Here is a 13,780-nt window from a genome sequence, read left to right as displayed (position 1 = left end):
AAGCATTTGACTATCACAATTTATAACTTATCACCTCATAAGACCTATCACCCCCACCATCTCACCGCCGCAACGCGCGGGCACTTTCTCTCGTAAATTTAAATTAACATCTGAAGATCGTATATTTCCCCAAGATAAAATTTTTCCAAAGGTATCACCCAACAAAACGGGTGAGGATTCCCTCAAGTTAATCTCAACTTGAGGGGTAAAGTTAGGAGGATTATAACCATTAGATTTAAATCAATGGTCAAGATTCAATATTCACCTTTAAATCTCAACCAATGATTTTGATCCAATGGTCAATATCATTGCAACTTTACCCATCAAGTTGTGATAACTTGAGAGAATCTCTACCCGATACCGTTAGCTCCTCAGCATCACCAATTCACCATCGTTTTTTTTTTTTATTATTAATGTATATATTTTTTTATCATTTAAATTTTATCCACTATTTTGATCTCATGTTTATTCACTTTAATATCTCATATACCCCACAATTTAACCGACTCAATCAAAATAAACAAAACAACCAACAAAAAAAGCGGTGAAAGAATCACCCACCCTTCATCACCTATGTCATTCACCCACCCATGGTAATTGTTCACCCTCTTTGCTTATACGCTTTTATGTCACATTAGAATCACATTCTCATTCTCATTGTCTTTTACCCTCCTGACGACTTAACATTCACCTTCAAATTTAATACCTAACAATATATCTAATGAAAACTAGAAGAGTGCCCGCGCAATGCAGCGACAATAAATGCGACGGTTGGAGGTTGGGTGGTGGCGACAATGGGTGGTGTTATTAACGGCTTCGGCAGCGGCGGTAGTGGTTCGATGTGATTAATGTAAAGTATTTAAATAAATGAATGAGAGAGAGAGAGAGAGAGAGAGAGAGAGAGAGAAACTGGAGTTTGTTGAAAGTAAGGATATTTTGGATTTTTTAAAGATAAAAAATTTTTAAAAAAAATGAGTGGTTTGTTTTATAAAAAAATACCTAATATATTAGGAATGTTTAAGGTTATGGGGTATTTTGGGTATACAAAAATGTTATATTGCTTATAATAAAATAGACAATTTGCTAGGATTATAGATAAATTAAAACATAACAAATAATATAAAACAAAAAATAAACCCATGATCTCGCCTAACAAAACCAATTCATCTAACACTTTTCGTTATTGATTTCACATATACCCTTTAATGCTTCACTTTCTGACCACCTTTACGTGTTTACCTATCTTTTCACTTAGCTTTTAACAATGCTCTTATAATACATATAGGGTTTGGGTATTATAAAACAGATATTAATATAAAATAAGTAAAACAAGATTTTGATCCTTAGATCATGATTAAATTGATGCACGAAGATTCACGAAGAAATTGATGCCTGCTGATTTTCATGATACACGATAATTTTTTGTGAAGAAAAATCTATTATTTTATTTGTTTTACTTTAATACTTGTTTTGTTTTACCTAAAACCAATACATATATATGTGCATACAAAAATGATAGGAAAAAAAACTAATGTATATGTTCTTATATGATTGTTTAAAGGAAAAAAAATATGGATGTACAAAATGTATAATAAAAAAAGAAATTTGAAATAAACTTCAAATAAAACAAAATAACTTTCGAAAATTCAATTGGAAAAAAAGTCTTTATATTATTTAAACTAGAGGTGAATCCACATAATGCAACAATAATAATGTTGTTGTGGTGGTGGGACGATCGGTGTTAGCGGCTACGGTGATTAGTGTTGGTGGCAACGAGAGATGTGAGTAATTGATGTAAAAAAGTAGTGTATGTATTTTAGGAATTTAAGAATTAATGATTAGATATATAAAAAGGTGTTAGCCATTTAAAACAAAAGGAGGACATATTGATCATTGCATATATATTTGACAAATGTAACTTTCCAACATGGAGATCAACACATTTTATATTTTATATCTATATAATTAGTAAAATAATAGTTAACCTAGTCTTTTAAAGGTCTCTTCAAATTTAAAGCTATTTTTATAATTTGTCACATAGGTTTTTATCCTATGTGACATCTCTATAATTTTTGACAATATTTATCTCTATTTTATATATGTCTTTTACAAAATTCAAAAGCAAAGAAAAAAAAAATCATAAACTGTATAAACTTAAAATATACTTTTAAAACTGAAAAATATTTAGTTTTCAAAATAGTTATATTCAATCCTACGTATTATAAACTCTAACTATAACACATTTATCATTTGATATATTAATTTAGTTTTCTTTTTTATTATCTTTTTCTTGGTGATCATGTAAAAACAATTTTCTTTTTTATTTAATATAAGGTTTTTTTTTAAAAGGTTTTTCATAAACATGGAGGACTTTTCTTTTTAATTTTTATATATGTTCTTATTATTATGATTAAGGTTGAAGGAAATGTTCATCAACTTAGTTGGTAAAAACCTCCACAATGCCCAATGAATATTTTGAAAATATTTAAGTGTAAACATCAATTGTTTTCATATTTATCTTTAATAACATTTTGATAGTGATATATTATACCCATATTTAACATTGTTTTATTTATATTCACATGCTTATGAAATTAATAAGAACAATCACATTGAACTAATTAAACAAAATATTTGTTATTGTGTATGTCTACATCAAAACATTTAAATCAACACTAATTGAACAATAGCTTATAATAATATGTGCATTGCGCGGGGTAAAATACCTAGTAATAGTATATAAGTGTATATATATAATACTAAAAATAAACTGAGTAATTCTCATAATAAAAGTTTAAACATTTTAACAAAGGTGAGAAATCATTATAGATAACTAATTGGATAGTCACGCATTACTGTGGTCTCAAATATCTCGTGTAAGAATCCGTTTTCAGTTTCATTGTTATAATTTGTATAAATGGAATATTTGACAAAATACTTAAGGTAAGTATTATAAGTAATTAATATTTAAAGAGTTGACTAAATGTATAAGGTAAGTATTAATTACTAGTAAGATTTTGTTGAGGTAATGATACAATAGTAATTTTCATTATACAAACTAGCATTGTACCCGCGCGATGCGGCGGTGGTCGTGATGGCGACGGTGTGGTGGTGGAGGCGAGTGTTGGTGGTGGATGCGACGTCGAGTGCCGTAGATAATTCATATAAAAGTAATTGATTTAAAAGGTTAATGACTTAATGGAGATATTTTAGAAAAATAAATGATTGATAGTGTAATTTAATTATTAATGTTAAGAGAATAGTGTATGTGAAAATATTTTAAAAGGTTGTAGCCTTGTAGGTGAAAATATTACATAGGAGAGCATTTTAGACATTTCCCCCCATGTAACTTTCAACATGAGGGGTATTTTCTTTAATATAGAATATAGATTATACTATTTATAAAGATTTTATTAGGGGCATGAATTGAAGGGGTTTTCCACACATTTACGACTATAATTGTTATGCTGTGAATTTTTAAAATGTAATTTTTATAATTTTGACCTTAACCAATATTTTTTAGGTTAGATAATACATGATAAAAACTACTAAGTATATAAATTGACTGTTTTTTATAAGTGGTTTTACTGATATACTTTCCATCAAAGTTATAAAATACTAAAGAAAACATTTTAGGTCAAAGTATACAAATAAAGACTTTAAATATTTAAATATTTAAATTAAGACACTTTTAGTGAGGCGGGAAAAATATTATTTTTCTCAGCTAAAATTAGTCTTTAGAAGTTAGAATTATAGATAGCATGTATTAATATTAATTTTAATATGTTGTATAATGAAGTTTTTAGGACTTCGCTTAACATGCATAAAGAAAATTATACTTTTTTGCATATCAAAATCACATCTTCTGAATTTTATGATAATTATATCACTATAATGCATTTTTATTTTTTATTTTTAAAAAACATCATTTAACAAAACCCACAAATATAATCATTAGTTTGATATGTAGAACATATAGCTTTTATAGAATAGCAAACTCTATTTTATTGTTTATCTACCTTAACTTTTTTCAAAATATATTTTATTTATTACTGTTAATATATACTCATAAATTACTACTACTAAGCTAAGAGTACAATCTAAATCAAGTTATAGCCTTACAGGTTACATACTGCTCTAAGATTTTCATGCCTGTATCACACAATTATAAGTTTTGTGATTATCTATATACGGAGTAATATTATTACGATTACCATACTATTACGATTTACGAATACCCGATTATATAGCTATATATTTATTATATTTATATTTATATTTATCTTTATAGAAGTCAATTCAATGGAACAATAATTAGACTTTAAACATATATAATATAGGATTGAATTATTTAATGTTAGAAAAATATATAAAACGCTTGTTAATTATTTTAAGGACAGAATAAATCAACATGATGGCTTTATATATTATTACTCACAATTTCACTTCATATATATATGAAGATGAAGATGATGTAATGTAATGTAATGAAACACTACAAAAATTTTGTTCAGAAAATCAACAATAGTGCAACTTGAGTCAGTCAAACTTTACAAAATCACCGGCTATAGCCAGTCACCTGTTACATTCTGTTTTTCCCCTATATATAGTAGTATAACACCCTTCAATTTCTCATACTACAATATTTTCCAATCACACTCTTTGCCTCCAACATGAAAACCATAACCTTACATCGTTCTTCCGGCCAAGACTCCACCGGTGGCAAGACTAAACAAATCGCTAACGGCTTGTTGCAATCGATCACAACCTTATGGTTTCTATGTGCTAGACAAGCGGTTATAGCATCAAGAAAGTTTAAGGATAACTCAAAAATCTCCCCTGACTCACCTATGATTCGAAGACCCAAGAAGCTTATTGCTTCAATAAGTAACAAGGCGATCAAATTGCGCCAACGGAGAAATAGGACACGAGAAAATGGGAATTTCAGAGATGATCATAACATGGTTGGAGATGAAGGGTTATGGAAAAGGGAGATTTTGATGGGAGATAAGTGTCAACCATTGGATTTCTCTGGTGTTATTTATTATGACCGAGATGGAAAACGGACTGATGAGTTTCCCATGCGGTCTCCACGAGCTAGTCCACTTCCTAATTATGTCCCAAAGTTTAATTGGGTCCCGCCCCATGAGCGATAATTTTACAGAATCGTTAGGATTCACTAAATTATCGCTCTTTTAATATGGTTTTGGATTGTTGTTATATGAAATTGTAAGTTTTTCGCAATTTTTTTTAGTGAATTCGTTTGGTATTTTCATCAAGCTAACACCTTTTTTACTCGATCTCTAATTCCGCTTTATATGTTGGATGAAAATTAAAGCTCGATGTAATTCAAGCTATGAACACGAAATGATATTATGTAATTGTGGTAAAAGTATTTCTAGCTTAATTAGTAGTAGTAGGTTTTAATTAAAAAAGAAAAGAAAAGAAGAAGATAATAATAAAAATATCAAAAAATTAATTTGGTGGGAAATTGATGAGAAAGTCGTTGATAATAAAAGTTGAAGTCAAATAAAGGTTTGCGAAGTTTGTGTGTCACCACAAGAATACTCCTTGTAGGGATGGGATATGACTTGTTCAAATTGATCAAAAGCACAAACCATGTGTCAATAAATTTATTAAGTTCTCCAAAACTAAGAGTAATCAAATCTTTTAGCTTTAAGTGTAATTAAAAGCTTGAATATTGATATTAACTGATTTATAACTTAAGTTGTATTTACAAAACAAAATGAGTGAAGGCGGATAGATTTACCGATGGTTTAAAGATTTTTCGAACTTCAAATTAATTTGATTCTTGAAAAAATATTGTTTATTTATATGTTAACATACATACAATTAATTAAATTTGATTTTGTAATAATAAATTTACCATATTCATAGTTGATAAGTCAATGGTATATTTTTGTGTTTTTAAATTTATAGCACATTCAAAATCTAATAGTAACTAATTAGCTCGGGTTCACCCCGGACACATATCAATAAAAGTTTATGAAAACATATCTTCGTCATTGAAGTTGCGAAAAAATTGATTGAGCCTATTCCTAAGTATCTATGTGACAATTTACTAAAAAAATACATATGGTTACCTCGTTTTAATCAAATATACTTAGCGTACGTAAACAACAAATATAAATATATTACTCATAAGATCTTGAATAATCTACCTTATTAAACCATGTGTAAATTAATAGAGTTTTTAAAACAAATTAAAAAAAAAATTATAGAAAAAAAAAATTTAATATCATAAATAATAAAAATGAAATAAGTTTTAAGAAGAAAAATGTTTATGACATCAAAAGTATTTAAAAAAAAAAGGAATGAAGCTTTAAAAAAGAATGTAGAGATGACAAATAAGCTATCTATACTCCTTTATAAAAGTTATCACAACCCTCATTTTTAAAAATAGTTATATATGGATTTTTCTAAATTATCCTTAATAAACACCCACTATGGAAAGAGTTTTTATAAAATACCAAATTTGTTCTTAATGAATTAATTTACAGTCTAAATCTTTATTTTAATATCTAACACTTTAAGTCTTTATTTTTTAAAAGTTTCTACTATCACAATTACATCAACCTACACACACTTGACACTGTCACCACCACCAATAGTACCATCACCGACATCATTAGACCGTCTTCCTCACCACTATCATCGCATTGCGCGAATACAATGCTCGTTTTAATAATTTTTTATTATTTAATATAGAGATATGGATTTAGATATATCATCTATATCTATATCTATATCTATATTATGTTATAAAACATTTGAGCTAGTATCTAATACGTATTGCACACTAACCAAATTTATTGTTGCTATATCAATAAGTAAAAAAATAATAAATAAAACAAATATTTAACATATTATCATAATTTAAAAAGTCAACAAAGCAATAAATTGTAATGTAAAAAACTCCGAATGAGAATCAAATCTATAACATATTACTAGATTTTAGACCCGTGTCCAACACTGGACACGAGACTTATGACATTATTAATATTAGATATTAATACATGTAACTCATAAAAGTTTATAAAGTGAAAGTTGAAGATATAAGTAGATACTGAGTGTTCGATTCAAATGCCAAGAATGTTAAACTTATAAAAGAAAACTAATGTAATAAAAGAATATTGGAAGTATATACTCTCCTTCATCATTTGAAATACTTATTTATAGACGAAATTTGTTGTAGTGTTTTTTGATTTGTCATCTTTGTCATATATTAGCACCTTAAAGCCCCATCTCGACTTAACTCGAGATACTGTAATATACAATTGTTCGTGTGTGAAAACCGGACTCTATAGATAGAAACCAGTTTTAATAACATTGTAAAAATAATTATTTTAGTTATTTGTTTTTTAATAATTAAATAAAATTATGTAAAAACTAAATGATGAAATCAACGAGAGTCAATTTGATGAAATCGAGCCATATGATTGGTTAATAAGTCATTAGTTCAACTGTCTTTTAATATATATTAAAATTAAAATTGTACAATTACTGCTAAAATCTATTTACAATAAGTTTAATTTATTTGTATATAGTTAATTTTATATATATGATAGAACATATTATTGGATATATATTAGTTATTATTTTATTAGATAAATATTAGCTATTATTTTATCGGATATATAAGCTATTATTATTTATTTATTATATTAAAACTATTAGGTAAAAAGTGTAAATTTGTGATGAAAAACAAAAAAGTGTAAATTAAAGTCAAAATTGAAAAAAAAGTCAACATTAAAAAATTGAGAGTTGTGATTGGTCGATAAGTTATTAGAGCAACTGTGTTTTAGTATAATAAAAGATATGAAACTTTTATATGTTACAGAACTATCACGGACATGGATGAGGATTCCCTAAAGTTAATAACTTAGTTAATAACTTTAGGGGTAAAGTTGAAAGCATTTTAACATTTAGATTGAAATCAAAAGTCAAAATTCAAAGATCATATTTAAATCTTGACCTTTGATTTTAATTAAGGATTGTGATTAACAACTTTACCTCTAAAATTACAAATAACCTACTTTAGGGAAATCCCATCTTACGTACATTAGACAAATCACCTTGAATAGTTGCATGGAGCATTTAAAATGTGAATTTACAAATACAAATTAAGACAAAGTCTAGCCCTTGAAAAAAAAAGCACTTCTTTGGGTTTTGGACCGATTTTGTAGCCAACAATTTGAGGTATTGCAACTACTTAAAACCATACAAAATTGTGTATAGAAAACAACTTCCATTCTAATTTGTGTATTAAAAACAGCTTCTACCCAAATGTAGGCCAGCTAGATTTCTTATGGAATAACATGTTCTTGCTAACCAACTCTCCCGCTATACAAACTCCTAACACCTAGGATTATGGCAATCTACAGAATCTATTTAAGTGGATAAATTATCTAATAATTTCTCATAGAAAGATGGTGGTACATTATGGTTAAAGATTTTAGGAGCTAGCTTGTTACCATTACATACTTGTATGGACGTATCAGTTTAAAAAGCATCACAATATGATACCGATCTTAATGCCATATGAATCGATACTGGTTTGAAAACAGTAAGAAGGTTGGGATGATAAATCAGACACGATAATAAGACATAACACGATAAGACATGACATCTATATACGGGTTACACACAAACTCAACACGATAAATATTTGCATTATTTTTTCTAAACACGAAATATGTTGCACGATAAGATCTGTTAATAAATATCTAATTTATTTAAATTTTCAAGATGCATATTAATTAACTTTTTTTTTAGTTTCGATTCGAACGTGTTGGAGGCAATTTTAACCAACAAATCGCTGGACCTCCAACCCATTCCTCATGGAAAATACCTTGAGATGAGAAATACAAGACTCGAACCCGATACCTTAGAGAAAACTCACCTCCGGGACCCACATAATAGATTTAGAAGATAACTCTGCCCAACCCACTTAAGTGGAGTTGGTTATTAACATTTAGTCAAAGTTTTTCTTGTTACCATATTGAATTGCAAACAAATGTTTTTACAACTTAATTATGATTCTTATTTATGAAAACCATCTATCTATCTATATTATAACTAAAAGAAGAGGTTGAGGGTACACCATCTATCTATCTATCTTTGTCAATAACTACAATACTTTTTTTACATTAATTAAATTTACATTAATAATCACGTCATTACCATAGGTCGCCAACGATTTCTGTCTCTGCTATCACCACATCTCCGCATCTCGTGAATATAAAAACACATATATTTAGTTTTGAAATTGAAGAAAATGTAGTGGACTTAAATTAATCAAAAGAACTATTAGTCGGGTATTCTTGTTGGTACTTTTTAAATGGTACATATATTTATATCAACTTGTAATTGACAAATATTTTAATCAATTAAATTGACCATAACTTTCACAGTCATGAAACAATAAAAAAGAAATGACATATAGCGGTCAAGTAAAGGTTCGAGGAGACCAAAGGCCAGGCTTGTCAAAAAATTTCGTAGTAAACGACGGAACAATTAAATCATTGAGTCTCTAAAGCTCATTTTGTTCAAGAGTCATAGACATACATAAGTTGCTAGGTATGGTGGTGTAATGGTAGTGGCGACGATAACAACAGACGGTCTGACGCTGGCGGTGTGTGATATTAACGACCCCGACGAGCCGACGATGGTGGTTATATGTGCAAATTAATGCTTTGCATCTACTAATGGTTTTATTCCCATGTTGAATATTATTCATTGTGGTATATGACTACATCCAAATTGTTTAAATTATTCTTAATGATTGAATTACACGAAAAAATATTTTATTTGATTGAATTACACGAAAAAATATTTTATTTTTCCATCATCAGTCGCTGTCATTATTATCGGTCGCCCACATCATCATACTAATACCGCATTATGCCAAAACTTTTCTCTATGCTTAGATCTTTATATATTCTTCTCACTTTTTTTTTTTGAAAGGTAGAACGGATAATGGCTAACACCTCCAACTTTGATGCGCCTACGCCGGGTTCGAATCTTGGCAATTCCCTAAAGGGTTTGTTTTCTCATGTGTAGATGAGTATAACATTGCTAAGACCCCTCACCACATTTGCATGTGACAAGATTTGCACCCATGACCCCCTAGAAAGAAACTACAAAGTGAAAAACTCCCTAACCACTAAGAGCGCGTTTAGTTCGAGAAAATATTTTTTAGTTTTCTATTTCCAATTTCTAAAAAATATAAAGGGTTTCCAGTTCTAAAAAAACCTTGAAAATTTTGAAAACGCGTTCGAAAAAAAAGATGGAGTTTTCATTTTCCATTTTAAAAAACTAGATTACATATTAGGAAAATAGAATAGTGAAAACAAAACTAAAAAAACAGTTTTCTAAATTTAGTAAAAAAATTTGAAAAACAAAATTTTCATATCTAGGAAAAGTGTTTTAGGAAAATACAATTTGACCGTGTATTTTGTTTTCTATGTTTTTTTAAAAAATAAAAATAAAAAACAAAAAGTTTTATTAAACTAAACGCACTCTAAACTATTACCCAATGGCTATTCTTCTCATTCTATGTCATGCTTTATAGTTATTCCCTTTCACATTAAGCGCACGTAATTAACACAAGACAAAAACATTATGCTAAGAGCAATAGTAATTGTAATGTTACCAGACAAGGTGGTATTTCCACATGCCCAATCATTCATCATTACGAGTTTACAACATTACATTATAACTATATCACCTCCATTTTAAAAAGTATAATTCAGAATACTCTAATAACCAATTAGAACAAGAAAAATAATTGAAAAAAAATATAAATCACACCACAACCACCTAAGCATTTAAACATTCGCAAAGTGTACACACCCATTTTGTCCACCTTACTATACAGCTTATGCTAGAGATCTATTTTTTTTTTTTTCAAGTAAGAAACAAAAAAATATTTGCTAATTCTTTTTTTTTTTTTTTCTTCTTTTTCATTTTCATTATTCTATCCCTCACAACACGAATTAGAAAATCCTTTAAAAAAAATAGAAAATTCGATGGTTTGAAAGTCAAAGATCAAAATCAAACCGTTTTGAAAGTCAAAGATCAAAATCACAAGTGACCCCTCATGGCAAGAAGACCTCCGAAATGCATGAAGCAGCCTTATACTTCTGGTCAGCGCCTACTATATATCGTGTATTACCTCTTTTCATATTTTTGTATTTAAATAGCTTGTCGCTTTCATTATTTATTAATAAAAATTGAACTTCTATGATGTGATCAATTGGACATTTTTTTTCAGAGATTTGTTAAGAATGTTTCATTTGTCGTTTTACATCTTTCATATATGAGATTGTCTATGATTAATCATCAAATAATTCAAAATCATGGAGGTCTCTCACTTTTGAGTATGTGTATTTCAAAAGAAGGGAGGAATATTTTTCTTTAATCGTATTAGATAGTTATTAGTTACTCATCCTAGCTATTCACTAGTCATTAGTCACATCATATATCTAACTTTGTTAATTTTTAAATTTAGAGTATATAATTATAAACTTTCCAAAACATACAATTAGATTGTGTACTTGTGTTTAATAAGTAGAAAGTAAAAAAGAAAAAGTTGAATATGCATTTGGAAATTGAAACTTCTTGAAAAGAATCATATTTGTTTATTTTATGCAACGGATTCGTGCTTTTGGCCTTACATCACCCGCATCGTCACCGTATTACTCACGAATAAACCATTCGACGCCTCCTTCAAGAACATACGCTCGTCTCCGTGAAATATGGATGGATGAACATCTTCGACGCCGCCTAATGCCCTAAAGTATGAACTTGTTGAATTAGGTTATTAGGTTAATAGGTTGTACCTTTATTTTGGGCTTGTTAAACAAATGGGCCTTAAAATTTTTTAACTAACAGAAACCCACCGCTTGGCATGCCTTTAAATTTGTCCAGAAATAATCCAAACATATTTAACATTGTTTGGGGCGTCCTAGTTGTAAAAGAGGTCCAAGCTCAATTTGAATCATAAAGATGGTGATTGAAAAGTATAACAAACGACCACGAGAAGATTTGTTACATTACATACATCAAGTTAAGTTGAAGACCCCTTCACGAATTCATCGAATGTCGTAAACAAGAATTACCATCCAAACTAATTAAATTATGCAAAAAAGGATAACATTATGATCAACCTTTTTCTACAAGGAAAAAGTTGATCTCAAGATGTGTCAAAATACAGTAAGTGATAATTAACATTTTTTTTTCCATCAATGCCATCCAATTAGTACCATCACACTAGAGCATAAACATACTTGCATAGTATCATAAGTAGATGACCAACTTAATTTTGACAATTTGGGTTTTATTATAAAATCATTCTTTTTTGCCCAAATTAAGTTCCGTGAGAAGGTAGATTTCATTCATTTTAAGAACATCCACTATATTTTATATTATCTCCAAAAAAAAAACTAAACTTTTGCACTAATGCTTAGGTTTATTCGCATGATGCCACCAACATATTCACACTTCATAATCATACAACCATTAACGCGATATGTACATCATGCCCATTTTAAAATACTTGTAAAGCTGTAATATATAAAACCGACATAGTAGTTCAAAACACTAAAACAAAACATTTACATCAAAAAAACAGAAGAAGATACGAACAACACATTTAATTATTGCACAAACTAAACCGGTTAATTCTCTTTCCAACCGGTTTACTATTCTTTTACCGGTTCAAGCACCAGGAGCCACATCTTTAACCTTACTTTGAAAATAGCCACCATACTCCCTAGCATAATCTTTAACATGGCTCGCGGTGTCTGCGAGCCTGCTTCTGGCATAATCCACCCGGTCTGAACCAACCGGGTGCAAACCTTTAAAATACTTGTACAACCAATACACAGTTGCAGCCGTGGCTAAACCGGTCCCAAAGACCGATAAAACCCCAGCAATAACAACAAACATAAGAGCTCCAAAAGGAACCCATATGGGACTAGTTAAGATAATTAACGGAGAGAAAAATACAAAAGTGAGGGCTGTAACGGTGATTGTGACCCCAGTGAGTAATAACAAAATAGAGCCCGAAATAAGAAGAGCCATGATGCCCATAAGTTGTGTTGAGTGGAGTGAGCGGTGACGGAGTCTTTGCAAAAATGGGGTGTTTGCAGTGTTATGCATGGCGGGTCTATGTGGTGGTGGCCGGTGGATTAGTTGGCCGGATGTTGTGTTCCGGTCAGCCATTTGTGGTGGTGATGATAAGTGTGTCAAAGGTTTGCTTTGTGTTTAGAAGGAGAGAAAGAAAGAAAGAAAGAACGAACTGAGAGATGTCGATGATATGGAGAAAGGGTTTGTAGACACGTATGGTTTGATCAAAAGACATGCAAGACGTTTAAACAACACGTGTGGTGAGATTATGTGACATGAAGTAATTGTCATTACTATGTGTTGTGTTATCTCCGAAGGCATTTTGAGTAAAATATAGTGGAAAGGTGTAGATATATTTAAGATTTTTCTAAGTGAGGTTAGTGTATTGTGATGTACAAGATTGATTGATTAAGATATGTATTAAAGTAATAGTTTATGTGATAATTGATTGTCTAGATGTAATCGTCCTAAGAAACAATTTGGTTTTTATAAGATGTAAGGGAGAATGATGCTCAAGTTTAGCAACCTTCCCAAAAGTTAAAATGGGTCATTTGATTGAGAAAAATATATTTTGAAAGACACTATCTAACTTTCAAACTAGTGTCACATGCGAAGATATGTTGAAGCC

At 29.5% G+C, this 13,780-nt stretch overlaps 2 protein-coding genes across 2 annotated transcripts; one reads left to right on the top strand and one right to left on the bottom strand.

Annotated features, from left to right (window-relative positions):
- The first annotated feature begins 4,673 nt into the window (after positions 1-4,673).
- On the top strand, positions 4,674-5,156 carry LOC122610623. Its single transcript, XM_043783594.1, has one exon. The coding sequence runs from the start codon at positions 4,674-4,676 to the stop codon at positions 5,154-5,156; it is 483 nt and encodes a 160-aa protein (XP_043639529.1).
- A 7,585-nt stretch (positions 5,157-12,741) lies between these two features.
- On the bottom strand, positions 12,742-13,271 carry LOC122609686 (oleosin G). The gene has a single exon (XM_043782634.1). It carries the CDS (start codon positions 13,246-13,248, stop codon positions 12,742-12,744), a length of 507 nt encoding a protein of 168 aa, XP_043638569.1. The 5' UTR covers positions 13,249-13,271.
- Between the last annotated feature and the right edge of the window lie 509 nt (positions 13,272-13,780).

This window comes from Erigeron canadensis, chromosome 8 (assembly GCF_010389155.1).
Source record: "Erigeron canadensis isolate Cc75 chromosome 8, C_canadensis_v1, whole genome shotgun sequence".
NCBI lineage: Eukaryota > Viridiplantae > Streptophyta > Magnoliopsida > Asterales > Asteraceae > Erigeron > Erigeron canadensis.
The sequence above is the reverse complement of the archived record's forward strand: the minus strand, read 5'-3'. Positions and strand labels throughout refer to the sequence as shown.

Excerpts from the sequence above, each read along its gene's own strand:
- LOC122610623 (XM_043783594.1), top strand. The coding sequence starts at position 4,674 with ATGAAAACCATAACCTTACATCGTTCTTCCGGCCAAGACTCCACCGGT.
- LOC122609686 (XM_043782634.1), bottom strand. The coding sequence starts at position 13,248 with ATGGCTGACCGGAACACAACATCCGGCCAACTAATCCACCGGCCACCA.